At 67.7% G+C, this 25271-nt stretch overlaps 11 protein-coding genes across 11 annotated transcripts; 7 read left to right on the top strand and 4 right to left on the bottom strand.

Moving 5' to 3' along the window:
- Nucleotides 1-55: 55 nt before the first annotated feature.
- On the top strand, nucleotides 56-3483 carry FA09DRAFT_338109 (hypothetical protein; the record flags this gene model as incomplete). The annotated part of the gene is made up of 5 exons (XM_025744063.1): nucleotides 56-623; nucleotides 679-1114; nucleotides 1180-2009; nucleotides 2077-2203; nucleotides 2271-3483. 5 exons carry the CDS (start codon nucleotides 56-58, stop codon nucleotides 3481-3483), a joined length of 3174 nt encoding a protein of 1057 aa, XP_025599102.1.
- A 988-nt stretch (nucleotides 3484-4471) lies between these two features.
- On the bottom strand, nucleotides 4472-5478 carry FA09DRAFT_254172 (hypothetical protein). The gene has a single exon (XM_025739710.1). The coding sequence runs from the start codon at nucleotides 5238-5240 to the stop codon at nucleotides 4647-4649; it is 594 nt and encodes a 197-aa protein (XP_025599103.1). The 5' UTR covers nucleotides 5241-5478; the 3' UTR covers nucleotides 4472-4646.
- A 652-nt stretch (nucleotides 5479-6130) lies between these two features.
- Nucleotides 6131-6633, top strand: FA09DRAFT_296462 (barwin-like endoglucanase; the record flags this gene model as incomplete). Its single annotated transcript, XM_025740167.1, has 3 exons — nucleotides 6131-6343; nucleotides 6414-6482; nucleotides 6547-6633. The coding sequence occupies 3 exons, from the start codon at nucleotides 6131-6133 to the stop codon at nucleotides 6631-6633; spliced, it is 369 nt and encodes a 122-aa protein (XP_025599104.1).
- Nucleotides 6634-7525: 892 nt separating this feature from the next.
- On the top strand, nucleotides 7526-9190 carry FA09DRAFT_359985 (2-nitropropane dioxygenase; the record flags this gene model as incomplete). Its single annotated transcript, XM_025745182.1, has 11 exons — nucleotides 7526-7576; nucleotides 7635-7652; nucleotides 7708-7787; nucleotides 7846-7967; nucleotides 8036-8108; nucleotides 8167-8275; nucleotides 8335-8546; nucleotides 8605-8684; nucleotides 8739-8798; nucleotides 8857-9039; nucleotides 9095-9190. The coding sequence occupies 11 exons, from the start codon at nucleotides 7526-7528 to the stop codon at nucleotides 9175-9177; spliced, it is 1071 nt and encodes a 356-aa protein (XP_025599105.1). The 3' UTR covers nucleotides 9178-9190.
- A 114-nt stretch (nucleotides 9191-9304) lies between these two features.
- FA09DRAFT_296412 (pyridoxamine 5'-phosphate oxidase) lies at nucleotides 9305-10186 on the bottom strand (the record flags this gene model as incomplete). Its single annotated transcript, XM_025740165.1, has 2 exons — nucleotides 9305-9377; nucleotides 9429-10186. The coding sequence occupies 2 exons, from the start codon at nucleotides 10184-10186 to the stop codon at nucleotides 9305-9307; spliced, it is 831 nt and encodes a 276-aa protein (XP_025599106.1).
- Nucleotides 10187-10461: 275 nt separating this feature from the next.
- On the top strand, nucleotides 10462-11558 carry FA09DRAFT_329320 (S-adenosyl-L-methionine-dependent methyltransferase). Its single transcript, XM_025742130.1, has 6 exons — nucleotides 10462-10629; nucleotides 10687-10799; nucleotides 10856-10999; nucleotides 11059-11161; nucleotides 11218-11351; nucleotides 11422-11558. The coding sequence occupies exons 1-6, from the start codon at nucleotides 10505-10507 to the stop codon at nucleotides 11442-11444; spliced, it is 642 nt and encodes a 213-aa protein (XP_025599107.1). The 5' UTR covers nucleotides 10462-10504; the 3' UTR covers nucleotides 11445-11558.
- FA09DRAFT_254270 (hypothetical protein) lies at nucleotides 11174-12102 on the top strand. Its single transcript, XM_025739711.1, has 2 exons — nucleotides 11174-11351; nucleotides 11422-12102. The coding sequence occupies exon 2, from the start codon at nucleotides 11445-11447 to the stop codon at nucleotides 11952-11954; it is 510 nt and encodes a 169-aa protein (XP_025599108.1). The 5' UTR covers nucleotides 11174-11351; nucleotides 11422-11444; the 3' UTR covers nucleotides 11955-12102.
- Nucleotides 12103-12347: 245 nt separating this feature from the next.
- FA09DRAFT_329321 (cysteine proteinase) lies at nucleotides 12348-16424 on the top strand. The gene is made up of 4 exons (XM_025742131.1): nucleotides 12348-13473; nucleotides 13550-13612; nucleotides 13669-15593; nucleotides 15654-16424. Exons 1-4 carry the CDS (start codon nucleotides 12496-12498, stop codon nucleotides 16177-16179), a joined length of 3492 nt encoding a protein of 1163 aa, XP_025599109.1. The 5' UTR covers nucleotides 12348-12495; the 3' UTR covers nucleotides 16180-16424.
- FA09DRAFT_329322 (hypothetical protein) lies at nucleotides 16295-17908 on the bottom strand. The gene is made up of 3 exons (XM_025742132.1): nucleotides 17646-17908; nucleotides 17239-17594; nucleotides 16295-16884 (listed from the first exon to the last, which is right to left on the bottom strand). The coding sequence occupies exons 1-3, from the start codon at nucleotides 17646-17648 to the stop codon at nucleotides 16683-16685; spliced, it is 561 nt and encodes a 186-aa protein (XP_025599110.1). The 5' UTR covers nucleotides 17649-17908; the 3' UTR covers nucleotides 16295-16682.
- A 199-nt stretch (nucleotides 17909-18107) lies between these two features.
- On the top strand, nucleotides 18108-21231 carry FA09DRAFT_307125 (TFP11-domain-containing protein). The gene is made up of 2 exons (XM_025740551.1): nucleotides 18108-18427; nucleotides 18479-21231. The coding sequence occupies exons 1-2, from the start codon at nucleotides 18207-18209 to the stop codon at nucleotides 21201-21203; spliced, it is 2946 nt and encodes a 981-aa protein (XP_025599111.1). The 5' UTR covers nucleotides 18108-18206; the 3' UTR covers nucleotides 21204-21231.
- FA09DRAFT_359991 (hypothetical protein) lies at nucleotides 20984-25023 on the bottom strand. The gene is made up of 2 exons (XM_025745183.1): nucleotides 23242-25023; nucleotides 20984-23174 (listed from the first exon to the last, which is right to left on the bottom strand). The coding sequence occupies exons 1-2, from the start codon at nucleotides 24715-24717 to the stop codon at nucleotides 21369-21371; spliced, it is 3282 nt and encodes a 1093-aa protein (XP_025599112.1). The 5' UTR covers nucleotides 24718-25023; the 3' UTR covers nucleotides 20984-21368.
- Nucleotides 25024-25271: the final 248 nt, after the last annotated feature.

Raw genomic sequence — 25271 nt, forward strand, 5'->3', positions numbered from 1 at the left:
AAAGTCACAGCGGCCGCTGCCTCGCCTCGCCTCCTTCCCTCTCTCCACCTCCGCCATGTCCATCCAGCTCGACTGCGGCGCACACGGCGCCGCATGGCTCGCTGCGCCGGCCGTTGCATCGGCGGCACCTTCACGGCGGCGGCGGCGCTCAGCCAGCTCGGACAGCTCGTCCTCCTCGTCTTCCTCTTCCTCTGACTCCTCGTCGTCGTCCTCGTCCTCGTCTTCAGAGCCGGACTCTGCCGTCGCAGCTGGGCCATCCACCGTCTGGCGCTTCGCCTCCTCTTCCGGCACGCCCGCCGCTCGCGTCTGCGCTCCCCTGCGTCTCTTCCCCGCCACGCGTCACTCTCTACAATGCACACCACCAGCGCCTCGGCCCAGGCCGCCGCCCAGTGGCCTGGCGCGCGAGCTGGCGCCGCTGCTCTTTGCCGACGAGGCGGAGCTGGGCACACTGGGCACGGCCAGCGGCACAGTCGACGAGCTGCCGCGCCTGCTGGCTGTGGCGCCGGCACATCGTCGGCGCGGACCGGATCCGACACGCCCGAGCGACAAGAATGCTCGCATCAAGGTCGCGAGTAGCTCGCTGCTGCTGCTCTCGACTGCGGGCGCTGACGGACGCGAGATCTGTGAGTCCTGCGGTGCAGGTTCGAAGACTATCGGCGTGCTGAGGCGATGTCGCAGACGTCAACACGCTTGAGTCGCCGAGCCAGAAGCATGGCGCCGCGCGCTTCGTGCCCTCGTCCGGGCCCGCCCTCACCGCCGCGGCGCCCATTCTCTCGCTCTCCATCGCGCCGCCGCTGCCAGAGCCGAGCTACGAGATGACGCACTCAGGGCCCTGGCTGAGCGTGCTGACGCGGCTCGGCGTGCGTGTCTACTCCATCGCACGCGCCACGCGCGCCGAGCGGAGAGAGGGCTACCCAAAGTTCTACCTGCGCCCGATTCACATCTTTGAGACGCAGTCGGCGCTGACGCAGCAGAAGGGCCTGTACCCCGTCGAACGCCTCGAAGAGCCAATCGTGCACTGGTGCTGGCATCCTACGCGCCGAGATCGGGCACTGGCGGTCGATGCTACTGGCCGTGTTTGGCGCTGGGAAGCGAGCCTCTTTCAGCGAAGCCGGTGAGCCCTGTCCCTTAGAGACATCGCGTTGCCTCTGACTGCTGCGTCTGACGCTTGTTCTGAAGCATCCAGCATGGCGCGCTCTACCTCTCCTTCGACCGCCTGCCGTTCATCTCTTCATCGCCCAAGAGCGAGTGGTGGCGCGTAGCCTGGCAAGAAGACGGCGCCGGAGCGATTCTCATCACGCGCAGCAGCATCCAGCTGATCGACTGGGAGACGATGGACTCTCGCCTTCTCTTCCAGCCGAGCACCATTCCGCGCTCGCTGCGGACCGAGGAGATCACCTCTGTGCGGACCGTTCCAAACAGCCACTGGCTGTGGGTAGCGACGACGAGCAGCGTGCGGCTCTTCGACCTGTCGCATCTCGGCACGCCGCGCATCTCGTGGCTGCATCATCGCGGCGAAGATCTGAGCCTGTCGCTCTCCCTCGTGCCCGCTGGCTCTGCCGAGGAGGGCGTGCTGCGGGTCGTGCTGGCATCGCAACGAGGCCGCCTGCTTCAGCTCTACGAGGCGCGCAGCTGCGCCGATGGCTCGGCATTGATCAGCGGATGTAGCTCCGCCCTGGCTCTGCCCTCTGCTTTGCCGGCTTCCTCGGCCGTCTCAGCTTCTGTGCCGCGCTTCGTCGACTTCACTGCGTATCCGCGTAGCGAAGAATGGAGCGCGTTCGTCGACGAGGCGTCGCGCATCGGCATGCTCGAGATGGAGTCGTCGGGCGCCGTCTGGCTCAGCGCACTTGCGTTTGAAGGGCCCGCAGCAGCGGAAGAGCAGGCTGCTCTGCGCGACTTGCCTCTCGAAGTCACAGATCCTGTGCTGCTTCGGCGCATCGAGCAAGAGGCTGCGCCAGCCCATGTGGCGCCGCCGTCGAGCGGCTATGACCTGAGCGAGGCCTACAAAGGTGGGTGATCGTTCACGCCACGCTCTGTGACGTGATCAAGGCCTGACACTCGGTGCTCTTCGGCTAGTGTTCATGTCGTCCGCTCTCGATCGCGTCACGTATGGCGATGCGCTGCAGCACGCCTTTGAGCAGTTTGACATTGCCTCCACGCTGCTGCAGCGTCTGGACTCGCCCTATGACTCGTTCCTGACTGCGTGAGTAGCCTAAGCAAAGTGACTGGTCGAGCACCGTCTTCACTACTGACGCTCGTGCATCTCGCAGTCACGATCTGCTGGCGCTTGCGCGGCGCACCTCGGAGCACGAGACCCGGCTCGCAGCCTCGCTCAACACCAGCCTGCCGTCTGCGACGCTGCTGCACCTCGCCGGTTCAGCACTCACGTCGAGGCTTGAGGGCGTCATGCGCTCACTCTCGCTCGACGCCTACGCCAGCCCGCAGATGTCGCTGCACGTCGCCTCGTCGTTCTGCACCGAGCTCTTCGACGTGCTCACGGACAACGTGGAGCCTCGCCGACCGCGCCGCTTAGGCGCCGACTATGGCGCCTTGACGATGCCGTGGATTCAAGCAGCGGACCTGCTCGCCGAGCGCTGGAAGCCGCTGGTCGGCTCGCGAGCTCACGACGCGAACCTGGTCGCGGCGCGAGAAGTGACGCTGGACATCTGGCTGGCCGGCCAGGTCGGTGCCATGCGGCCGGTGCTGGTGCAGAAGCCGCCGCCGCCTCTTCCTGTGCCCGAGCCTGCGCCGCAAGAGGCCGACGAGGACAGAGAAGCGTCGCCGCCTACCGATGGGCCTGTGATCATCGACGAGGACACGGAGGAGCCGCAGGGCATCAAGTTGCCCACTCCTCCTCCGCCAGTGATGTTCTCCTTCTTGACGCCGCGCGCCTCTGCGTCTCGGCGCTCCGGCGGCGGACGCACAACGACGGCCGCGGCACGCCTGCTGCTGGCGGAGTGGGACGTCGGCACGGCGCCGTCGGCCTACGTGCCCGTCAATCCTTACTTGCTGATCGACGATGGCGCCTCGTCGAGCGGCTGGGACTCGGCCTCGAGCGCCGGCACGGCCTCGACTCGCGGTCGCAGCACGCAGAGCCAGAGCCAAAGCCGAGGCACTCGCACGCCCACCTACACCCGCACGCCGAGCATCGGCCCCTACACGCCCAGCCGCAGCGACTTTGCCGGCGCGCCCCCGAGCATCGCCACGGCCGGCACGCCCTCGCAGCGCGTGCCGTGGTCGCAGCCGCATCTGCAGATGCACCAGTCGCAGCTCTCGCAGCTGCACCAGGCGCACTCGGCCTCGCGCGAGACGTCGCAGATGGACTCGTCGATCCGTGCCAGCAGCGGCAGCACACAGCCGCAGCCGCCGCAGCCGCAGACGCAGACGCAGGGCACGGGCAACGCTGCCCAGTCGCAGCTCGTCGCCGGCGCACATGCGCAGCGCCGCCCAAAGAAGAAGCCTCGTCGAGTCGGCGGCTTCTGAGCAAGGCAAGGCGAGGCCAGACACATGGCGCAGCCTTACCCCAGACTCGGCGGGCCCTCCGGGTGTCGATCGCACGTGGGACGTGGGGTGCTTCCCACTCCGCGTCTGTTTGCACCGCGTCCCCGTCCGAGGCCGGCCCAGACCGGCGTCCGCCTACTCGGCTCAACGCCATCCTTGATACCCGCAAGACGTGCTCCACTCTCGGAGCTTCGGACGTGTGCGTGCCTCTGCGCCATGATGTCGCAAGTGCAGAGGCGCCATCGCCATGCGAAGCCATCGTGCAGCGCTGCAGTGTTCCTGCGTTGGGCGCTTGCCTCGCTCGCTTGCATGCCTCGACCGGAGCTTTTCTTTCAACAACAGAGCGACATGGCGCGCTGCTCGGCATACTCAGCGCCGACGGAGCGATCCTGCGGCGATGCGGTGCCTGCGCCGCCAGAGGCGTGCGGCTGCGGCTGGGCTGAGAGGCGGCTGACAGGCGCAGGTGCCAGCGGCGCGCGCACACAAAACGAGGGTGCTCGCCCTCGCCGCCGGAGCCGAGCTGCAGCAGGCGGAGTGGGCCGGCGAGCCTCGCCTACGGCGCTTCTGCCGTGCGCCGCGCCGACGATCTGCGCTTGCTGGCGCCCGCCTTCGAAGAAGCATCAAAGACGCCGCGGTGTGCGACATGCTCCGCTCCCACCCACTTGCTCTGCAGCACACTCACTCGCACACTCGGCGCACGCTGTGGCTGTCGCCTCTCGCGCTGCCGAGAAAGAGATCCGCTCCACCACCGCCAGGGCACGGGCCTCGCACGTCCGGCCACCGCTGCGGCTCATATCCTGCGGCCCACTCCAGCACCGCCCGCTCCCTCGCTCCGGAGGGTCACACGAGGCGGCGTTGGGCCGTCGCTGGGCTGTGGTGCGCCAGAGGGTCGCCTCGCCTCAGCCCATGCACCGCCTGCAGTGCAAGCAGCGAGTTGGGCGAGGCTCTACGGTGCAGGACATGACGGCCTTGCACAGCAGCCCGCAGCGTGTGCTCTCTCGAGATGGTGGTGGCTTGCCCGCCGGCGTGGTGGCTGCGCTGCGCCCACGAGGCATCGCAACTCGCGCTCGCCGCAGCACAACACACCTACGCTCGCTCCCCAGAGAGGCACCGTTCACGGCTCGCTGCTTGGATTTGCTGCTCTTTCACAGCTCGCTGCTCTCGTCTTTGATGCTCGACGGCATCGGATGAGCTAATGCGAGATGTCCCTGATCGTCGGTGCTTCCATTCTTAGCGCAGGCCGGCCGGCGGCTCGCGGCGGGCAGGAAAAGATCTGCGGGCGCGCGCAGACATCGCGCATGGCATCTCCGGCGGCAAGCGAGGCGAGCGGGCGAGGGACGGACGACGCCTCTCGTGCCGCTGCTGTGCCGCCTTTGCCTCTCGTCGGCGATCCCTCCTTCATTGCGCCGCACCTCTCGCTCCGGCCACCGCGGACTTTTTAGAGCTCCCTGTGTCACCTCGCTCGCTTGCTGCGCCCAGCGAGCAGTCCCTCCACGGCCGAGCATGCACCCCAGAATCGCGGCGCCGGCCAGCAGAGGCCTCGACGGCGAACGAGGGCTCTCACGGCGTGCACGCACGCACGCTGCACCATGTGCGAGCACGCTTGGCCGCACCCAAAGCTTCGCGTTGGCCGAGCGCTGACCGGCGTGGCGCCGGCAAACGCAGCGCCTAGGGGTCAGGGTGAAGGTGGAGCCGGGACCACCAGCTCCAGCGGCCGCGGCGCCGACACACCGCTGCATCTGCGGAACCGGGCCAGCGCACACCACAGCATGCAGCAGCAAGCTGCGGCTGCGCCTCGCTGCCCGACGTCGATCTTCGCGCAGGCGCAGCCACAGCGCAGCGAGAGCGAGGGAGAAGAGCGTCTCGCTCGGCGGGCGCGCGGCGAGCAAGGCGCAGCGCGTGGGCGGCGGATGTGCCGGCGGCCTCGCGGACGCGGGCACTGCGGCAGTGTGGCGCGGTGCACGCGGGCAAACGCGCGGCAGCACCCCGGTTCGGTGCCTGGCGATCTCCTCGAAGAAGAAGCGCCGCGCGCCGCCGGAGCCGCGTGCGCCCTCTCGCGGCCTGCCTGCGCTGCTGCGCGAGCGGCCTGACCTCCACCGTCGCGGCCCATGTGCGTCGCGAGAGAGGTACCCTCGAATCGTCGCCCGGCGCGCACGCCTGCATCACTGCGCAGCGCCGTCTCGGCCTCGGACGCCGTGGGGTGCAAGCTCGGGTGATGCCGTGCCTCGGCCCATGTGCATCTGCTGACGGCCTGCGCGCTGCAGGCGGCAGCGCTCGGACTCGCGGCCGCGCCAGCAGCAACCCCCGAATGCTGCCCTCGGAGACGACAGGCGCCCTGCACGCAGGCCAGCAGAAGGGCCGCCGGCTGCTGCCAGCCTGCGCCGCCTGCACGTCGGCCTTCACAACGTCGGGCGCTGACACTGCTGGACCCCTTGGGCGGCGCACCGCACCTCAGCTGCGCACGGGCAAGCAAGGGCGAGGAGGCATATAAGCCAGCCCCCTCTGCTTGCAGCCCGAGGATGCCCCCCACCCACGTCAACTCTGTCTCTCTCGCTTCAAGCCCTCCTCAACCTCCACTCATCGGCACTCCTCTTCGCTCTTCAGCACCAACACTCCACATCAGCACATCATGCAGTTCCTCACGCTCGCCGTCGCCGCCCTGGCCTCGCTCGCCCTCGTGGCCGGCGCACCCATCGAGAAGCGCTCGCAGCGCGGAAAGGCGACGTATTACTACCAGAACGGTCAGCCTGGCTCGTGCGGCGGCTACGCCGGCGACAACGACCGCGTCGTCGCCATCTCGAGCAAGTTCAAGAGCGCGCGCAAGTGTGGCGGCAAGCTGAAGGTGAGCGCACGCGCTGCTGAGCGACACGCGCGCTGCAAAGCATGGGCGCTGACCTCCGCTGTGCGCACAGATCACCAACACGAGCAACGGCAAGAGCGTCACCGCTCGCATCGCCGACACCTGCCCCACCTGCGCCAAGGTGAGCCGACGCGCTTGATGCCTCGTGAACCCTGAGCATGCGCTGACCTCCACCCTCCCCTCAGTACGACATCGACCTCAGCGTCGGCGCCTTCAAGGCCCTCGGCTCCATGAGCAAGGGCGTGCTCAACGTCGACTGGTACAACATGTAAAGGGCGCTGCGCCAACTGCTGGCCTCTCGCTCGTCTCGCGCGCTGGCTCGCTCGCTCGCCTGCACCGTCCTCGCCTCGCCTCTCCCCTCCACTCCGGCCAACCAGCCTCGCCGGCGCGTCTGGTACTCCGCCACTCTGCTTTGCTCGCCCGCTCCGCGCATCTCTCACTCTTCTCGGTCACGCTCTCTCACGTCACGCAAGCTCTTCTCGTCGTCGCGCCAAAAGGAGCAGGCTCGCCCAGCCGTCGTGCACTCCACGCCCGACCTGCGCCATCCTCTCTCCGTCGCTCCTCGCTCCCATCACGTCACCTCTAGACCTCACTCGCCGCCCGGCCGCTCGCGCTCATACCGCCAGGGCGTGTCCTCTTCACTCGGCCCTTCCCGTCTTTCTCGTGCCGCGCCGCGCCTACGCCCCGCCGCACGCCGGTCGCCTCGCACTCTGTAGCATCACCATCACCCCACCCACCACGTCGTTTGTGCAAATGCGCATCTGCATCGTAGACCTTCGTTGTGTGATGTGGAGCAGCAGCAAGGGTGCAGAGAGCGCACCAGCAGCTGCAGCCAGCCTCCTTCTCACGGCACTCACGTGACGCGCCTCGGCCAGCTGCCGCTCCGGGCCACCGGGCCGTGCCTGAGCCGAGGCGTGCGCGACGCACACTGGCGCCGTGCCGGAAGCGAGCTCGCTTGCCTCGGGCAGGGGCTGAGCGGCGCGCCGGTGCCGAGCAGCGCTGCGAGAGATGCTCTTTCCCCGCACCGCACGCGCGGCGGTGAGAGCGGCGTGCGCTGTGCCTGCTGCTGCTGACGGCGCCCGATGCTGTCTGTCAATCAAGGCTCACGTCCCGCCACCACCTCCGTCACCGCACACATCTCCACACACCCACCCATCTCCAGCCATGTCCCAGCAGCTCATCAAGACGCCGCTCACCGAGATGTTCGGCATCAAGGTGCGCACGCCGCCGTGCTTGCTCAGCCGTCCATGGCTGACCGCCTTCTCTCGCACAGGCGCCGATCATGCTTGCAGTGCGTCGCTCATGCCGCGCAGCTCTCGTCTTGCATGCGCTCATCTTCTCCACAGGGCATGAACGTCGCTGCCGGCCCCGAGCTCGCGGCTGCCGTGACCAACGGCGGCGGCATTGGTGTGATTGGCGGTGTCGGGTGAGGCACGCCGTGGGACCTCGCCTCGATGGCATCTGCTGACCTGTGCGGTCGGCAGCTACACGCCCGAGTTCCTGCGCGAGCAGATCGCCGAGCTCAAGTCGGAGCTCAAGGACAAGAACGCGCCGTTCGGCGTCGACCTGCTGCTGCCCAAGGTCGGTGGCGAGGCGCGCAAGACGAGTGAGTGGCGGCACGCCGGCGACATGGGTACTTGGCGGCAGACGCCTGATGCGACCTGGCCTCGGCAGACTACGACTACACTGGCGGCAAGCTCGGCGAGCTCATTGACATCATCATCGCCGAGAAGGCCGCGCTCTTCGTGTGAGTGCCGATGCACTGTGCTCGTGCCTGTGCATCAGCTCACGCTGCGTGCTGTCAGCTCTGCCGTCGGTGTTGCACCCAAGGAGGTCATTGAGAAGCTGCACAAGGCGGGCATCGTGTGCGCCGGCATCATCGGCCACCCCAAGCACGTCAAGGGCAGCCTTGCGGTGCGTTGCTCGTCTCGCTTCAGCCTTGCACGCTGTGCTTACGCTATGCCGTTCTACAGTCCGGTGTCGACATGATCATCTACCAGGGCGGCGAGGGTGGCGGCCACACCGGTGACGTGCCCACCTCGATCCTCGGCCCGCGCGTCGTCGACCTCTGCCGCGGCCACAAGAGCCCGCTGACCGGCAAGCCCATCGTCACGATCGCTGCCGGCGGCATCTACCGCGGCAAGTCGCTTGCTGCTGCGCTCTGCTACGGCTCCGACGGTGTTTGGTGCGTCGTGTCGTGGCCAAGGGGACCTGGCGCAGAGAAGCTGACGTTGGCTCTGCAGGGTCGGCACGCGCTTCGTGGCGTCCGAGGAGAGCGGTGCGCCGCGGAAGCACAAGGAGGCCGTGCTCACCTCCACGCACGGTGAGGCCTGATGTCCTGTCACCCGCACCTGCAGCGCTGATGATTTCTTCGCAGAGACGGACGTCCGCACCATCATCTTCACCGGCCGCCCACTGCGGCTGCGCAACACGCCTTGTGCGTAGCTGCTGCGACAGCGCGCTCGACCTCATAGGCTGATGCTTCACGCCTGCAGACATCCAGTCGTGGGAGGACAGGCCCGAGGAGATCAAGAAGCTCACGTCGCAGGGCATCATCCCCGTCTATCACGACCTCGAGAACGACGACGAGAAGGGCACGGCCGAGCAGGGCGCGTCGCAGCGCTACCTCATGGGCAAGGTCGCGGCCGTGCTCGAGGACATCCTGCCTGCTGCCACGAGTGAGCTTCGCGCCGCGCTGAGAGAAAGGCTGCTCGCTGATGCACGCTGCCGCAGTCATCGACAACATGGTCAAGGAGGCCGTCGAGGTGCTGAGCAATGGCCAGAAGCTGCTCGTTGGCGGCGGTGCGCGCCTGTAAGGGCACAGCCCAGCTTCGCGTGTCTGTGTGCTAGGGTACTGCATTGCAATGCTCATGATGTCTCATTGCGAGTGGGTGTGAGGTGCGAACTGTCCAGGGCGTGGTGGGTGCGATGCAGCGGGCCTGCTCATGGCGCCAGACGGTCGAGCGTCCACGTGTCCTCGGCGGCGACCTTGGTGCTCTCCGTCGGGCGCGTGTAGCTGCTCGAGTGTGTCAGCCGATGCGCAACAATGCAAGCCGGCGTGACTCACCGGAAGCGGTCGTGCAGACGATTCTCGCGGCCGAGCCAGAACTCAATCTCATCCGGCACGATGCGCCAGCCGCCCCAGTACTCCGGCACATCGATGTGCTTCTCCTCCGTCTCCTTTGGCCCGTCCAGTCCCGCAGCGCCCGGCACGCCAAACTTCTGCTCAAAGTCGCGCACGCGCGCCTCGAGGTCCTCGCGCGAGATGGGCTGGCTCTGCGGACTGGCGTGTGCGCCAATGCGGCTGCCGAGGGGGCGCGTGTCGAAGTAGGCCTGCGACTCCTTGGTGCTGAGCCGCTCGGCACGACCACAGACGCGCACGGAGCGATGCAGTGGCCCGGCCCAGTAGAACGTGAGACTGCACCATGGGTTCGCCTCCAGCTCGCGGCCCTTGCGCGAGGCGTAGTTGGTGAAGAAGGTGAAGCCGCTCGGCTCGAGCGTCTTGAGCAGCACGATGCGGCTCGACGGCCGCGGAGGCGAGGCAGCAGTACACGTCGCGATCGTCATCGTCTCGGGCGCATAGATGTTGGCTGCCTTGGCCTCGGCGAACCAGGTGTGGAAGAGCGCGATGGGCGACGCGGGCAGCGCAGAGGCCGCGACGCCCGAGTTGTGGTACTGCTCGTGCGTGGTGATGTGCTCGATGGGCTGCTTCTCGCCGCTTGCCTGACTGCTACTGGCATTGCCGTCGCCGCCACTGCTGCTGCTGCCACTGGCCGTGGCGACGTTGCGCTCGGGCGCGAAGAGCGGCGGCGGCACAAAGCTCATGCTGGGCCGTGCGAGGTGGGCGAGTGGGAGCGAGCCGCGGCAGAGGCGCGAGCGAGAGACGAGCTGGAGGGCAGGACGTGCGAGGTGGAACATGCAGCGGCTGCGCTGAGAGACGGCTGTGCTGCGATGATAGACGCGAGGCTGGGAAGAGGTGTGGTGGAGGAGAAGGTGGAGCAGTGGGTAGCGCCAAAGCAAGCGCCTGAGTCAGACGGCAGCTGTGCGTGGGAGCAGCTGGCCTCGAGGCGTGCAAGCTTTTCCGCGCCTCGCTTCCTTCCCTTCGCCCTCTTCAACACGCTTCCAAACACAGCCCGCAGCATGATGGACGGCTCAAGCACCGAGCCACACAGCAACGAGGCCTTCCAGACCCAGGAGTACTGGGACGCCCGCTATGCGCGCGAGGCAGACGGCGACTTTGACTGGTTCAAGACGTATGCCGACATCCGGTGCGCGATGCCGCTCTCTCTGGCAGGTGTACAGTCTTGGCTGACACGGCGCATCAGGGACATCGTCCACGAGCTCATCCCACAGCGTAATGCACGGATACTGATGCTCGGCACGGGCAACAGCACGCTCAGCGCAGACATGTTCGCCGACGGCTACAGCGACATCACCAGTGCGTCGGCTGGCTGCTCTTTCTCTCTCTAGGCGCCGAGCTGATCACACATCCAGACATCGACTTCAGCGGCGTGCTGATTGAGCGCATGCGTGCGCGCCAGCCCGAGACGAAGTGGCTCGAGATGGACATCCGGGACCTCAAGACCCGTGCGGACGAGCTAGGCGGCGCGGAGAGCTGGGACGTGGTGCTGGACAAGGGTGCGCAGTCCTGTCTGCCTGCATCTGCGGAGAAAGATGTGCTGATGTAGGCTTTGCAGCGACGCTCGACGCACTGATGGCCACCAAGCCGGACGAGAGCGTGTGGGATCCGCCGGCGATCGTCAAGGAGAACGTGGCGAAGGAGGTGGACGGCGTATTGCAGTGCGTCCTTTCCCTCTCTCCGCCCCAATCATCGCTCTGACGCCCTGTTACTGCAGCGTGCTGAAGCCAAAGGGTGTCTTCCTCTACCTCACCTTTGGCCAGCCGCACTTCCGCCGGCCACTGCTGCAGCGCGAGGCGTGGCAGATCGAGACGCGCACGCTGGGCGAGCAGGACATGTTCCCTTACTACTGTGAGTGCAAGGCAGCTCATCAGAGGCGTAGTCCAAGCTCCAGTGTGCTGATCCTTCTCTCGTCCCTCAGTCTACATCTGCAGGAAACAATAGATGCCTTTGGAGAGATGTGAGGCTTGCTGCGCGAGATGGACAAAGCTCTGCGCGCCACACAGTCGCTGGTACCGTCCAGACGGCTCTGTGGGCCAATCCACTCAGTTGAGCATCAACCAGCGCACCGCGTTTCTCGGAAGGCAGTTAGACGAGCGCAGCATCGCAGAGAAGAGAAAGTCCGCCTTGCTCAGGCCTCACACTTCTCCGCTCACAGCTCTGGATGAAACGGGAGAGAGGCGTGCACTCGCACAGCAGCGTGCGAGATTGTCCCCGCATCGATGGCAGACATTACCTGGAGCGAGCCGTGGCTCCACGGCCATGGTCGAGTCTCGCAAAGAGGAGCAACGCTGGCGTGAGGGAGCTGGCGCGGGCGAAGCCGCTGCGCTGCCGGACGCAGGCCGCGGACGCAGCACCGAGCCACGCGCGCGGCAGACGCTGCACCTGAGCGCACTCCGCCGTCAGCCAGCACGTCACGCAGCAGCGACGCCTGCCCGCTCCGACTCGGCGTAGACGCAAGGCAGCGATGAGAGGCCATCATGTCTGGGCGCTGCTCGCTCATGCTCGAGACCCGCAGATGCAGCATCAGCGGGTGTGGTACAGCAGGCCGTTGGCGGTGCGCGTGGGGGCGCTGCGGCGCTGCGGTGCAACATGCCCATGCCCAAAGCGGCGGCTCGCGCTGCGGTCGGCGGCGGTGCGGGCCGCCGAGCTTTGCCCGGGCCGCGCACTCCGCCCCGAGCTGCAAGCGGCGCCGCGCGCCCCAAGAGCGCGCGCCCAGCCACGCCGCCACGGTGTCTCTCGGCCAGGCACGCCGGCGCAGCGCTGCTGGCGCCGGAGAAGCAGCCACACGCCGCGCGCAGTGCCCCTGCGCTGGCAGTCAGAGTGGGTGATCCTCCCATCCCACACCTCGCGTCGGCGGCGCAGCAACGCACGGCGCTTGCTCCTCTCCACCACCTTCGCTTCTTCCCACCTACGCTCCTTGCTCGCACCGCTCTTTCCTCTGCGCTCTCGCATGCTCCATCTGTCCCAGTAACCGCCGCGCCTCTCGCGCGCCATGGCGCCGCACCGCCCGGCGCACGGCCGCGCCGGCATGGGCAGCAGCAGCGCCAGCAGCAGCGCCACGCCGGCCTCGGCCGCCGATGCAGAGGCGGCCGCCGCACACGCCGGCTTCATCAACCTCGGCAACACCTGCTTCCTCAACTCGGTGCTGCAGGCCGCCAGCGTCACGACGGCCCTGCGCACGCTCTACCACCCGCCGCAGGAGGCCAGCGGCAGCAGCAGTAGCAGTCCGGCGACCGAGCTGCTGGCGGCAGACAGCTCGGCGCAGCTGCTCGAGGCTGCACAGCGCGCACGCAGCCCTGTGCTGCGCCTCGTCGACGAGGAGAAGGGCCGCCAGGCGCCTGCACCTCCGCGCTTCGCCGCGCCCGCTCCGTTCACGACGCTGGACGATGCGGGCGCGCCTAGCACCTCGACGTCGGCCACTGCCACGCCGCGGCCGGCTGCGACGCCGTCTGCCTCATTCATCGCGCCCTCGACGCACGTGCCGAGCGCCTCAGACGTGCCGTTGAACACGGCCTTTCGGCACACGCTCGAGCAGACGTGGCCCTCTGCCAACTCGAACCGGCATCGCCGCGGCGGCAAGGTGCCGGCGGTGAATGCCAAGCCGCTGCTGGGCGCGCTGATCCGCAAGTACAGCCACTACGGCGACTATGGGCAGCAGGATGGGCACGAGCTGCTTGTGCATCTCCTCGATGCCATGCGCATGGAGGAGATGGACCTCATCAAGAAGCTGCAGCCCGCGACGCCGTCTGCGCGACGCAGGCCGCGTCCTTCGCGCACTGCGACACTGGCAATGACAGCGCAGGTCGAGGAAGAGGCACATACGCCTCGTGCCACAGCTCGCGCTGATCCGCTGCACGCTCTTGCGCCGCTGCCGGAGGAGCCGAAGATGCGCCCGTTTGTCGACGCTGTCTTCGGCGGCAAGCTGCTGAGCGCAGTCGTGTGCGAGGGGTGTCGGCACGTCTCGCATACTGTGAGTGCGGCGTGGGCAAGCGGCGCGAACGCCAGGCACGGTGCGGGAGCTGTCCGGCTGACCTGCGCTCTCTCAGTACGAGGACTTCCTCGATGTCTCGCTGCCGGTGCGGCCCGAGTCAGACACGAAAGGCGTCAAGGTGAGTCTTCGCGCGCTGAAGGCGGCTGCGAGAGCTCACACTGACGCTCGCAACAGCAACGGCACAGCATCCGCAAGATGGCCGACCGCTGGCGGCGTGGGCATGGAGCGAAGCCTCCGCCGCGTCCGCGTTCCGCGGCCGAGACCGCACAGGCGCTGCAGCGTCTGGAGGATGGGCAGATGAGCGAGGCCGAGGCTGACTCGACGCCGGGGCTCCTTCGCGGCTTCAGCATTGCGCGGCCGAAGAGCGCCATGCCGCGGCCCAAGGCGGGCATCAGCCCGGCGCCAAGCCCTCACATCAATGGCGCGGGCCCGACGGCGTCAGAGGTGGAGCAGATGCGCAAGCTGCTGGCGCGCGGCGGCGGCAGTGACACGGACGTCGAGAGCGCGGCCGAGGGCCCGTCAAGCAGCGCGCGCGTGCCGGACGCAGCAGCCATGTCGCTAGCGCCCGACTTTGCCGCCTACTCTGACGCCGAGCGCGCATTTGCGACCAAGCACCACGCGCCGCCTGCGAGCTCGAGCGGCGGTCTGCTGCGCGCTGTCAGCGGGCGTATGGGCGGCAAGTCGAGCGAGCCACCGAGCCGCGTCAGCAGTCCAAACCCGCCCAGCGAGACGGAGTCGGCGGCTGGAGCGCGCAGCGGCGGTGAGCCGATGAAGCGAGGCGCCTCTAACCGCCAGGGCGCCTACATCACACGACTCTTTGCCGACGTGCCGCGCGCCGAGGCACCCAGCGGCAGCGCTGGCTTTCTGTGGCCTCGCTGGGCAGGCACGACTGCCGCAGCGCCGGCGCCAAGCGAGGCGCACCTCGCGGCGCGCTCACGCGGCACTCCTGCGACGCAGGCTGATGTGCTAGCTGCGCAGGCCGGAACCGGCCTCGTCAAGTCGCTCATGCAGTTCACCGCCGTCGAGGCGCTCGATGGCGACAATCGCTATGCGTGCAAGCGCTGCTGGCGCCTCGCGAACCCGCTTACGCCGGCAGAACGCGCGCGCCAGCTGAGACGCAGGGCGCGCAGGGGCGAGGATGATGCCGAGAGCGAGAAGAGCGAGGACGACGAGGAGGACTCGGACGCGGGCGAGGAAGAGCAGCCGCACCAAGGCATCAAGGTGGCCGTGCCGACGCCAATCGTGGCAAACGGCACCGACACGATCAAGGCCTCTCATCTGCCTCCTCCGGCCGATGACTCGCGACGCGGCAGTGCCTCGTCCCTGGGCGAGACGTCGGGCGAGGACGAGCTGCAGAGCATCACGCGCAGCATGCCGATTCCCATCATCGAGACGTCGCCCGCCACGCCGGCTGTTGCCACTGCATCGCCGCGCTGGCCGGGCGCCGACGGCAGTCTGCGTGCGCCGCAGGCGATTCCGGGCAGTCTGCGCACCATTGCCAAGACCAGCACGACAGGCAGCGAGTACGCCACAAGCGACGAGGAGAGCGGTGATGTCACGGGCTCCGAGACGGAGGCGTCGACGGGCCGAGGCACCGACTCGGCCTCGGACCGCGGTGCGCCAGTGGATGCGCTCAGGACGCTGCGCGTTTCGTCGGGCGCGCCACGAAGACGCCGCTCGACGCAGTCGATCGCGCAGCGCGCACTGAAGCGCTACCTCATCGCCAGCACGCCGCCTGTGCTGGTGTTCCACTTCAAGCGCTTCCAGCACGTCAATCGCACCTACGGCTTCTCGTCGTTTGCCGGCGGCAGCAAGAAGATCGACGATGTCGTCAGCTTTCCCGAGCTGCTCGACATTGCGCCGTTCGTGGCGCCGCCGCGCGAGGAGTACGACCGCGCCGGCATGCTGAAGGCATCGAGCGACGAACGTGCGCTCAAGAAGGCTGCCATGCTCGGCGGCGAAGTGGAGGAGAAGCGCCAGAAGGAGAGCCATCACCGCTGGCACTGGCACTCGCGCGGCCGCCCGGAGACCAAGCCGACCAGCGTCGTCGATGGCGACGCGCCGAGCACGAGATACCGGCTGTATGCGGTCGTGATGCAGTGAGTCTGCTCTTGACTTGACAGGGTTCCACCCGCTGACCCATGTCGTCTCGCCTGCAGTCAAGGAACGATGTCATCCGGCCACTACACGGCTTTCGTCCTCGCTCCTCCCGCGCCGTCCACCTCCTCGTCCTCGACCACGCCGGCGCCGACGACGAGCGACTCACGTCGCCCGTCTGTAGCCTCTTCGCCCGCCCTGGGTGCCACGTCGGACGCAGGCAGCGCGAGCATCAAGTCTGTCTCGTCCGCCTCAGCTAGCGGTGCGGCTGGTGCGGACGGCGCAGATGCCGCGCGCACGATGCAGCCGTCGACGTCCGAAGGCACGATGGCGTCAACGACGACTAGCAGTAGCGCCTCGAGTGTGCGCAGCAGTGCCGATGCCGCCACGCCCGCCACCACTGCCTCGTCGGCCGCCACGCCGGCCAGCAGCGTCGCAGGTGCAACCGCAGCGGCGGCCGCCGTGCCAGACCAGCGCCGCTGGCTCTTCACGTCCGACTCGCTCGTGCGCCCGGCGTCGATCGACGAGGTGCTGAACACCAAGCACGCCTACCTGCTCTTCTACGAGAACGTGCCAGCAGACGCCTGATCCGTGCAGTCTCGTCTCTCCATCATCCTTGCCGCGCCCGCTCGGACATCTCTTGCCATCCCTCATCCTTGCACCTCTCTTCATACGGACGTCTGAAATGCATCAGACAGTGACACAGCGCAGTGCTTGATGACTAGAGATTCGATGCAGGAACAGTGGTAGACGCGTGGAAGCAAGGACTGAGAGGGCTGGAACGATCGAGGCTGGGGAAGAGGGTGGAAGGTGGTGTTGAGGTCAGAGAGGAAGGTGGCGCGGAAGATGAGCGCTGGGGTGCCGAATCTGATGGAGGAACAAGGCTGAGATACATGGCGTCGAGGAATAGTGCTTGGAGCGAGAGACGAGCAGGGTGCAGGATCGTGAAGGTAGATGAGAGGAGGGAGGTGGTGCGCGCGACGGTGGAAAGAGACTTGTGAAGGGATGAAGCGGCGCCGTGAGCGGTCGAGACGACGCCGACAGCGAGCTTGCTCGTGAGGGACGGTGAAGGCACGCACAACTCGACTGGTCTATGCCGTCGCTTGCCCAGCCGCCGCAGCGTTCTCTCCCTGCGCAGCGCCTGCGGCCGGCGCGGCGCCCTCCTCAGCGACGGCCTCGAGGCCCGCACCCTCGCCCTCGTCGAGCCACGAAGCCTCGACAGTGGCCTTGACGCGCCGCACGTACTCCTTCATGTTCTCGCGGTAGAGCTGGGCGGCCTCGGCGTTCGCAGGGCTGTAGAGAGAGCAAACGCAGTGAGCAGAGAGTTGACGCGGAAGCGATGCAACTTCGGTGCCGAAGGCGAGACATGCAAACCGCAGATAGGTCCAAGGCACAACCCCCGGCGCCGTCAAAGCACTGCAAGCGGTCGCCCGACCGGACTAAAGCAAACGATGGACATGTGCTGAGGAGTGACCAGTGCGCGGACCGTCTCGGCAGTACGCGGTCCCAGCCCGGACGCAGACGCTTGCGTTGCAAGCGACATGTCCACCAACAATTGGACCGCGACTCGAGCGCAGCGCTTCTGCGTCCTTCCGCTGCGCACTGGCCCTCCAGCACCCTGTCCTGCCCTCCCTTGCCTGCACTCACCTGTTCGGGTTGGGGTCGTGCAGCAGGCTCTGGATGCTCGTGAGGATGGCGGCGACGTCGTACGTCGGGCTCCAGCGGTTCTGCAGGATGTCGAGGCAGAGCTCGCCGTTGGCGTAGACGTTGGGGTGGAACATGCGGCTGAGGAACTTGACGCTGGGCGGCTTGTTGGGGTAGGCCTCGTCGAACGTCAGCACGAGCTTGAAGGTGCCGTCCTCGAACGGCGTCTCGGCGGGCCCGAAGATGACGGCGTTCCAGATGAGCAGGTTGTCGGCGCACGGCGCGCCCGAGATGCCGCCCGGCGGGTCGGTGGAGAGACGCTTGAAGTCGCGGATCAGGCGACGCTTGGAGGGCGTGGACTGTGCGAGCGGTCAGTGGCAGCGGAGCGGGCCAGCAGCGGAGGCACGCACCATGTTGGAGCGAGCTCGACGCGGTGTGCTGGCAAGTGGAGATGAGGCGCAAGCCAGACGCAGATGAGAGCTTCACGAGCTGCTGAGGCTCGAGCACAGCGGCGGAGTTGGAGGAGTGGAGCGAGGTGCACGAGGCAGCGGAGGCGTGCTGCTGTTCGCGGCTTGTCGCGACTGCAGACGGAGTCGTGAGGAAGAGGAAGCGAGGAAGAGTGCGAAGCAGAGGCAGCTGCAATCAGCGGGTGCTCAGCGGGTGGGGGGACGAGGGACGGGAGGTGGTGGTGGCGCGTTAGGAGTGGGTGGGTGGGCCAAGTGCAAGCCGTGCGCAGCGGGCGGGCGAATACAACGGCCGCCGTGGACTTGTAGTCGCGTGTGCGCTCTGCTCTCTGCCGCGCGCGGATTGTTGTAATGGCGCGCGTCTCGCCTCCAGTCCGCCGCCGCCGGCGGTGCTTCTTCTCGTCCGCTCCTCACATCTCCTCTCGCCTCTCGCCCTCACGCTTCTCTTCCTCGCGCGCTGCCTTCACTGGCGCAGCGCGTACGTCTCGCGCTCCAGCTGCAGCAGCCATGTCCGGCATGGCACGGCCGCGCGATGCCGAGTACTACTCGTCTGCCTCCAGCGCCTCGGGCTCCGACGACGACGGCGGGCGCAGCGGGCGGCCACAGCGCAGCAAGGAGGAGGCGCTGTATGGCGTCTTTGCCGAAGAGGACGAGGCGCCGAAAGCGCGTCGCGGCCTCGGCGGCGCCAAGAGCAAGGGCCAGGCGAGAGGCAGGCCCAACTACGCAGCGTGAGTACAGCAGGCCGAAGCGGCAAGCCTGGCTGCTGACACCTGCCACAGCGGGCAGGCCTTCGTGGCTTCGTCATCATCGGCAGGGCCCAGCGGCTCTAAGCGTTCAGCGCCATCATCATCCTCAGCCTCATCGCGCTCCTCCTCTTCGTCTTCCTCGTCGCGCTCTCTCTCACCCGCCTCGCGGCTGGCGCGAGAGCCGGCAACGGCGCAGGAAGAGCTCGAGACGCGGCCTGCATTTGGCGCGCTGCCGCCGACAGCTGCCGAGGCCGAGGCACGGCGGCAGGCCGACTCCAAGGAGGGCTTCGAGCCGGCGGGCTTCAGCGCCAGCAGGGGCGATGCGGGAAGGGGTGGGATCGGCAGTCGTGGCGGCATAGGTGCGCGGGCAGGGCTAGGCGCAGGGGAGCCGCCAAGTCGAGGCGGCATTGGAAGCAGTGCCGGTGCCGCAGCTCCCCGCGGTGGCATCGGCAGTACCGCAGCGCCGGCCCGCAGCGGCATCGGTGCCCGTGCGCCCGACGCCATGGACATCGACGACGACGACGATGATGAGCCAGCGCCGCGAGCAGACCCTGCGCTCTCTGCGGCTGGCGTGCCATCCTCGTTCGGCGCCTCAACAGCTTTCCAGCCGAAACCCAAGCCCAAGCCATCCTTTCTGCGCTCGGCGCCCGCCAAGCCCATCGCGCCGGGCCATGGCGGTGCCTTTGCCTCGATGATGATGTCACGCATGGGCTGGTCGGGCGGCGGCCTAGGAAAGGAGGGAGAAGGCATCATCAACCCTATCGAGGTGCAGCAGCGGCCGGAGCGCTCCGGTATCGCCTTTGGCGGCTTCCGCGAGAAGACGAAGCAGGCGAAGGAGGAGGCACGCCGGAGAGGAGAGGCCGTCAGCGAGGACGAAGAGGCGCCGAAGGAGCGGCGACGCGGCAGGGATCGGAAGGAGAAGAAGGAGAGCGGCGAGATCAAGGTGCAGGCGTGGCAGCGCACGGAGCGCAAGGCGAGGAAGCCCAAAGTCGAGCACCGCACGTACGAGCAGATCCTCGAAGAGGCCGGCGCTGCGCCTCCTGCCGGCGCCGACATGGGCCCGATCCTCGACGCTACGGGCGCCAAAGTCGTCGAAGTCTCGTCGCTCTCGCAGGCGCTTGCCATGCAGGGCGTGCCGTCCGCCGATACGACGCAGCTGCCGGAGCTGCGACACAACCTGCGCCTCATCTGCACCAACAACTCGAGCCTGCTCAAGGGCCTCGCGCAGGAAGGCACGCGTATCCTTGAACGCCGACGCTGGCTTATAAGAGAGCGCGACGAGGCCGAGCGACGGAGAGTCAAGATAAGCGCTGATGCGCAGAGCCTTCGTGCAGCGTTGGCACTGGTCAGGCAGCTGGAAGGCGTCGCAGCCGATGCGAGCAGCTTGGAAGCGTTCGAGGCCGTCGTGGGCAAGATGGAGCAGTCGGCGCAAGAAGTGGAACAGTTCGGGCTGGACGAAGCTTTGGTCGGCGCTATCGCGGCAACATTCAAGCGCGAGATGCAGGACTGGCAGCCGCTCGAGGATCCAAAGCGCTTGACGAAGCAGCTGAGACGCTGGCGTCGCGTGCTACGCATCGAGAGCCCGGAGCAGAAGCGCGAAGTCGATGCGTATGGCAATGAGCGCAAGGCGCCCAGCAACGATGCGGCGCGCTCGATGCGCCCGTACGAAGTGCTGCTGTGGACGCTGTGGATGCCGCCGGTGCGCTCTGCCCTCAACAACACCTGGCGTCCGTCGTCGAGCAGCGGTCACACGTCGGCAGCTGCCATCGCGCTGCTCGAGGCGTGGACGCCGCTGCTGCCGCGCTTCATCTACGACAACCTTCTTGACCAGCTGCTGCTGCCCAAGCTGCGCGCCGCCGTGGCCGAGTGGGAGCCGCGCAGCAAGACGCCGCTCTCGACGATCATCTTCCCGTGGCTGCCTGTCCTCGGCGACCGCATGACCGAGGTGATGGAGGACGCTCGGCGGCGGCTGCGCTCGTCGCTCAAGAGCTGGCGTGCCAGCGACGGGGTGCCGGCCGATCTCTCGCGCTGGCAGGACGTCTATGCGAGCAAGGACTGGGAAGCCATGCTCCTCTCGCTCGTGCTGCCGAAGCTCTCTGCGCATCTCAAGTCGCTGCGCATCAATCCTGCAGCTCAAGACCTGGCGCCGTTCGTCGCCGTCATGCAGTGGCGCACGCTGCTGCGGCCGCTCAACCTCAGCCGTCTCTTCGAGGCCGACTTCTTCCCCGCGTGGCTCTCGACGCTGCATCTCTGGCTCACGCAGCCGGGCGTCGACTTCGACGAGGTGGCGCAGTGGTACTCTTTCTGGCGTGCCCAGTTCCCGGCCGAGGTCGCGGCACTGCCGGGCGTCAAGCAGGGCTTTGCACGCGGCCTCGACCTCGTCAACCAGGCGATGGAGGCGCCCAATGCTGCTGCCCGCACCCGTCTGCCGAAGCCCGACACGACGCCTTTGTCGCGTGCCGCGTTTGCAGCCGCCTCTGCTCCAGCGCCGCCGCCGGCAGCCGCAGCGCAGAGCGAGGCCGTCTCCTTCCGGCGCATCGTCGAGGAGGCGGCAGCCGCGGCCGACCTGCTCGTGCTGCCGCTCGACAAGTCGCACCCGACCAACGGCCTGCCGCTCTTCCGCATCGCGCGCGGCATGGACAAGGGCGGCGTCGTCTTCTATCTCGACGACGACGTCGTGTGGAGCCGCGATGGCGAAGACTGGGAGCCGCTGGCGCTCGACGACCTGGTGAAGAAGGCGCAGGGAGGCAAGCGATGAATGCAATGCAGGGTGATAGACGAGTGAGATTTCGTTGGAAGTGGTGGTGTGGGCCGACAGACGGAGGCAGAAGAGGCGCGTGGCTGACGACGAGCGTCGTGGCCCAGTGGAGAGACGGGAAGAGATGAGGAGCAGATCCGGAGCCCACAGCCACACGTCCATTGTTCAGTCGCGATGGCCCTTCTTTCCCTTGCCGGTCTTCTGCGTCGCGCTCTTGACGACACGCGTGCTGCGAGCCGCGTCGACGATGATCGGGTCGCTCGAAGGTGCCGAGCTCGATGGCCGCGCTGCGTTCTTCGTGCTCGCTGCGTCGTCCTTCTCGATGCCGACGGGCATCGCGCGCGAGAGGCTGGAAGGCATGCTGCCCGGCGCAGTGAGGGACGCAGCGAGATGGCGCGAGTAGAAGAGCTGCGTCGGCTGCGCAGCCTTGAGCGGCTCCGCCGCCTCTACGCCGCCATCTACCTCGCGCGTTGTTGTCGCCCGTGATGCAATCGCATCCTCCTCAAAGCCACCGAAGATGCCGACCACATCCTCGGACGCCTCTCGCCGCTTGACCTCGACCTCTTCGTCGTCCATCTTGGGCACGCTGCGCGGCTGGAACTCGCGGTCCCGCAGGCCGTCCCACTCGTCCTCGCTCTCGTTGCCCGTCGGCGGCGTCTCGGCAGACGAGCCGTTCGAGGCGCTTTCGAGGAGGCCCACGCGCCGCAGCGAGCCCTCGTTGGTGCCGAGCGATGCAGGAGTCGTCGCAGAGACGAAGAGCGCCGCATCGTCGGGTGCCTCCTCGAAGCTGAGCAGCGGCGCGACCTTCTTCTTCTCGGGTGTGCCGCTGCTCCATCCGCGACGCGCGCTCATGCCGAGCGCCCCGGCCCGGATGGGGATGGCGGCGATCCCGGCGCTGGCTCGCGATGTCCAAGATGGCTGTCGTGCTCTGCCGCCCTGTGGGAATGCGGGTATGTGGGCTGAAGGCGAGCGCGACGCAGAGCGAGCAGCGTCCGAGTCGAAGGCGGACAGACGCATAGCCGAGGCGAGGCGCTCGTCGAACGAAGTTGGCGTGCCACCGTCCTGCGGCTCGCTGTTTGAGCGAGCCTCGACCTCGTCGCGCACCACCAGGCGGCTCGCTGCGGCCCGATGTAGCTCGACGTAGAGCGGCACTTTGCGTCTGCGCGCCAGCGTAGGCAGGTCGTAGGTGTTGAACACCATCTGACGCGACAGGTACAGCGGACCCGGCGCGCCGCCATGCGTGGTGATCTCGGCGCGCGAGATCCAGCTTGCTGGAGGTGCAGCATCCATAGTCTTGCGCGTAGCAGACAAGGCAAAGGGGAGGCGGACCTCTAGACCATCGTCGGCGCGCGCGACTTCGTTCCAGCAGGCAGCACGCGTGCACGAAGCCACGAGACGCGCCGCCGGTGTTGCTGGGGTCGCGGAGGAAGGCCGACGAGGAGGAGCGCCAGGCGACATCGCCAGGCTCATGCCGCTCGCGCGACGCATCATCTGCGTCAGACCGGAGCTGCTCGAGCTAGGGCTGATGGTTGGCGCAGAAGGCAGCGCTTCTTGTGCCAGCGTGACATGATGCAGTGCAATGGCCGCCGTGAGGCCTTCGAAGATCATCAGCTGCAGACTTGCAGTCTTTGCACTTGCTCCTGCCGCTTCGTCTGTCGAAGCAGCATTCTCCGCATTGCGGATGGGCGTCTCGAGCATCGCAAGGGCCGGCAGCGGCACGTCGACCGCCTCTTCTTGCGCTCCCTCGGCTGCTGGCACCGCTGGCGCATTCTGGTCCGCAACGCGCCTGGTCCGTGCGATGGCGTTGAGCGTCACGCTCAGCTCCGTCGGCGGCTCCGGATTCGAAGGCGCCACGAGCGGATTGCGCAGGGCAAAGACATGCGCCGTGCCTCGTGCTGATAGCAGCGTGAGCAGGCCAGATCGGCTCCATGCTGCGTCGATCAATGAGGCTGTTGTGTGGCCGCGGAAGAGCTAAGCACGCGAGCACGCGTTAGCAGACTGCGCAAACGGAGCAGGATACGAGTCAACGACGACTCACTCGGTAGCGCAGCCAGCTGGCGCCCTCTCTGCCCAGCACGCCCGGCCTCAGCTCAAACACCAGCGCTCCGTGCCCTCTCTCATCGGCCGTGAGGAGCATCTCCGCGTTGGGCGACAGGCTGACGAGGCGAACATCGGCGCCTCGATGCGCTGGCGTCAAGTGCGCCAGCGTGCGGTTGCGCTTCAGGTCGAGCACCACGATGCTGCTACGCGGCGCCTCTGAGCGAGGCAGCAGCGCCGGCGACGAAGGCGAGCCGCCGCGCGGCGAAGCTTGCGGCGCAGAGCGCGAGAAGGGACTGCCGGCCCTCGCCGGGCTGCTGGCTTCGCCCCCTGCCACTCCGCCTGTCGCTGCTGCTGTCGCGGCCGAAGTCCAGTACGCGTTACCCCACGTCTTGGCCGCGCCCAACACGTCTCCTCCAAGCTTGTACGCATGCGTAGAGAGCTGTACGCCGGCGTCCAGCGCCGCGGCTGCATGCGAGGAGCTGCTCGAGGCAGAACGTGGCGACGTGGCGCTGCGCAAAAGGCTGTGGCCCGGCGGCGAGGCGATCACGCCAGTGCCGCTGCGCGGCGGCGTCGGCGTGGCATAGGCGAGGATACGTGAGGAGAGGTCGAATGCAGGCAGCGTACTGCTGCCGCTCGACACGTCGATGATGCGCAGCGCTGCCAGCGTGCTGGCGCAGTGCACGTGCAGCTTGCCGGCGTGCGCCAGCACGACATAGCTCGACGACACACGCAGCTGCACTTCTGACGCAGTCGTCGGAGGTGAGGCGCTACGCACGAGCGTTGCTCGTGGCACTGCATGCGTGGCCAGATCATACGCGGCGAGCGTAATACCCTGCTCGGCTGCGCACGCCAGCACGAGCTGCCCGCCAATGTGGCTGAGGCGCGCGGCCAGCACGGCTCCGGCGGCGTCCTCGCTGGGCAGCAGGACACCTCGGATGTCTAGTCGCTCCTCCAGCACATCGTCGCGCAGCGCATACATCTGCAGGCCTCCGGCGGCGTAGCCGAGCAGCAGAAAGACGTGCGCGTCCGAGACGCGCTCCCACGTCGCCCACGCCACACGTTGCGCCGCATCGGGCAGCTGCAGCTCGGCAGGCGCCGGCTCGGCGGGCTGCGGCGCGGGCGACGAGGCGGTGGCAGCGCCGGCAGCGGCAGAGACGTGGCTGCGCGCGGCGCTGGCGTGGTGTGCTAGCAGCGCCGAGGCGCTGGAGCCGAGATGTGCCAGCGCATCGCTGAGTGCCTCGAGCGGGCGCGGTGCGCGCAGCGGCGTGGCACTGATGCGGCGCGAGACGGCAGGCTGTGGTGCCGGCGCAGGCGCGGCGGCCGGGGCGGCTGCGCCGGTAGAGACGGAGGAGGAGAGCGGCGAGGGCGACGAGGAGCGCGGCGCGCGTGTGCTGCTGCTGCGGCGCGTGCTCGAGGTGCGAGAGGTGGAGGAGGCGGCGGCGGTCGACGAGGCGGTGCCGGGCGGACTGGGCATGGAAGCGGAGTGCGCGGCGTGGAGCGTGCGCTGGAAGCGGCAAAGGCGAGAAGAGAGACGAGATGCTACAGAGAGACGAGCAGAGAGTGAGGGCAGCGACCGGAGAGACGAGCGAGACAAGAGAAAGAGACGCGTGCACGACGCGTGGGAGCGGGAGCGGTAAGGGTATGTGTGAGCGGCGCAGGAGGTATGAGGCTGGGCGTGATGACGAGCGAAAAGAGCGAGAGAGAGAGGCGAGAGCTGGCTGGTGTTGGAGTGTGCGTGTGTGAGAGTAGATGAGGGTGTGAGGCAAGGGCCCGCAGTGGGCGAGCTCCACGTCGGCGAGGCGAGGCGAGGCGAGGCGAGGGCGAGGGACCCGCACGCCGCCGCGCGCACGGCTGCCGCACCGCATCGGCGCAGCGCGGGGCAAGGCGAGGCACGCCGCGAGTCACCGCGCAGCCCAGATGACGCGACGCGCGCGCAGCAGCCGGCCGCCCGCCTCGCCGCTCCCAGCCACGCCGTCCCCCTGCATGAGCGCCTGCGTGTCCCGATCTCCGGCTGCCCGTCCAGCGCAG

This window comes from Tilletiopsis washingtonensis (assembly GCF_003144115.1).
Source record: "Tilletiopsis washingtonensis strain MCA 4186 unplaced genomic scaffold FA09scaffold_8, whole genome shotgun sequence".
In the NCBI taxonomy this organism is placed as follows: Eukaryota; Fungi; Basidiomycota; class Exobasidiomycetes; order Entylomatales; genus Tilletiopsis; species Tilletiopsis washingtonensis.

Excerpts from the sequence above, each read along its gene's own strand:
- FA09DRAFT_254172 (XM_025739710.1), bottom strand. The coding sequence starts at position 5,240 with ATGCAGCGGTGTGTCGGCGCCGCGGCCGCTGGAGCTGGTGGTCCCGGC.
- FA09DRAFT_329320 (XM_025742130.1), top strand. The coding sequence starts at position 10,505 with ATGGACGGCTCAAGCACCGAGCCACACAGCAACGAGGCCTTCCAGACC. Across the intron at positions 11,000-11,058 it reads GGACGTGGTGCTGGACAAGG|CGACGCTCGACGCACTGATG; the intron begins GTGCGCAGTCCT and ends TAGGCTTTGCAG. Across the intron at positions 11,162-11,217 it reads GAGGTGGACGGCGTATTGCA|CGTGCTGAAGCCAAAGGGTG; the intron begins GTGCGTCCTTTC and ends CTGTTACTGCAG.
- FA09DRAFT_254270 (XM_025739711.1), top strand. The coding sequence starts at position 11,445 with ATGCCTTTGGAGAGATGTGAGGCTTGCTGCGCGAGATGGACAAAGCTC.
- FA09DRAFT_329321 (XM_025742131.1), top strand. The coding sequence starts at position 12,496 with ATGGCGCCGCACCGCCCGGCGCACGGCCGCGCCGGCATGGGCAGCAGC. Across the intron at positions 13,474-13,549 it reads GTCGGCACGTCTCGCATACT|TACGAGGACTTCCTCGATGT; the intron begins GTGAGTGCGGCG and ends GCGCTCTCTCAG. Across the intron at positions 13,613-13,668 it reads CAGACACGAAAGGCGTCAAG|CAACGGCACAGCATCCGCAA; the intron begins GTGAGTCTTCGC and ends CGCTCGCAACAG.
- FA09DRAFT_329322 (XM_025742132.1), bottom strand. Across the intron at positions 16,885-17,238 it reads CACGACCCCAACCCGAACAG|CCCTGCGAACGCCGAGGCCG; the intron begins GTGAGTGCAGGC and ends CTCTCTCTACAG.
- FA09DRAFT_307125 (XM_025740551.1), top strand. The coding sequence starts at position 18,207 with ATGTCCGGCATGGCACGGCCGCGCGATGCCGAGTACTACTCGTCTGCC. Across the intron at positions 18,428-18,478 it reads GGCAGGCCCAACTACGCAGC|CGGGCAGGCCTTCGTGGCTT; the intron begins GTGAGTACAGCA and ends CACCTGCCACAG.
- FA09DRAFT_359991 (XM_025745183.1), bottom strand. The coding sequence starts at position 24,717 with ATGCCCAGTCCGCCCGGCACCGCCTCGTCGACCGCCGCCGCCTCCTCC. Across the intron at positions 23,175-23,241 it reads CCAGCTGGCTGCGCTACCGA|CTCTTCCGCGGCCACACAAC; the intron begins GTGAGTCGTCGT and ends TCGCGTGCTTAG.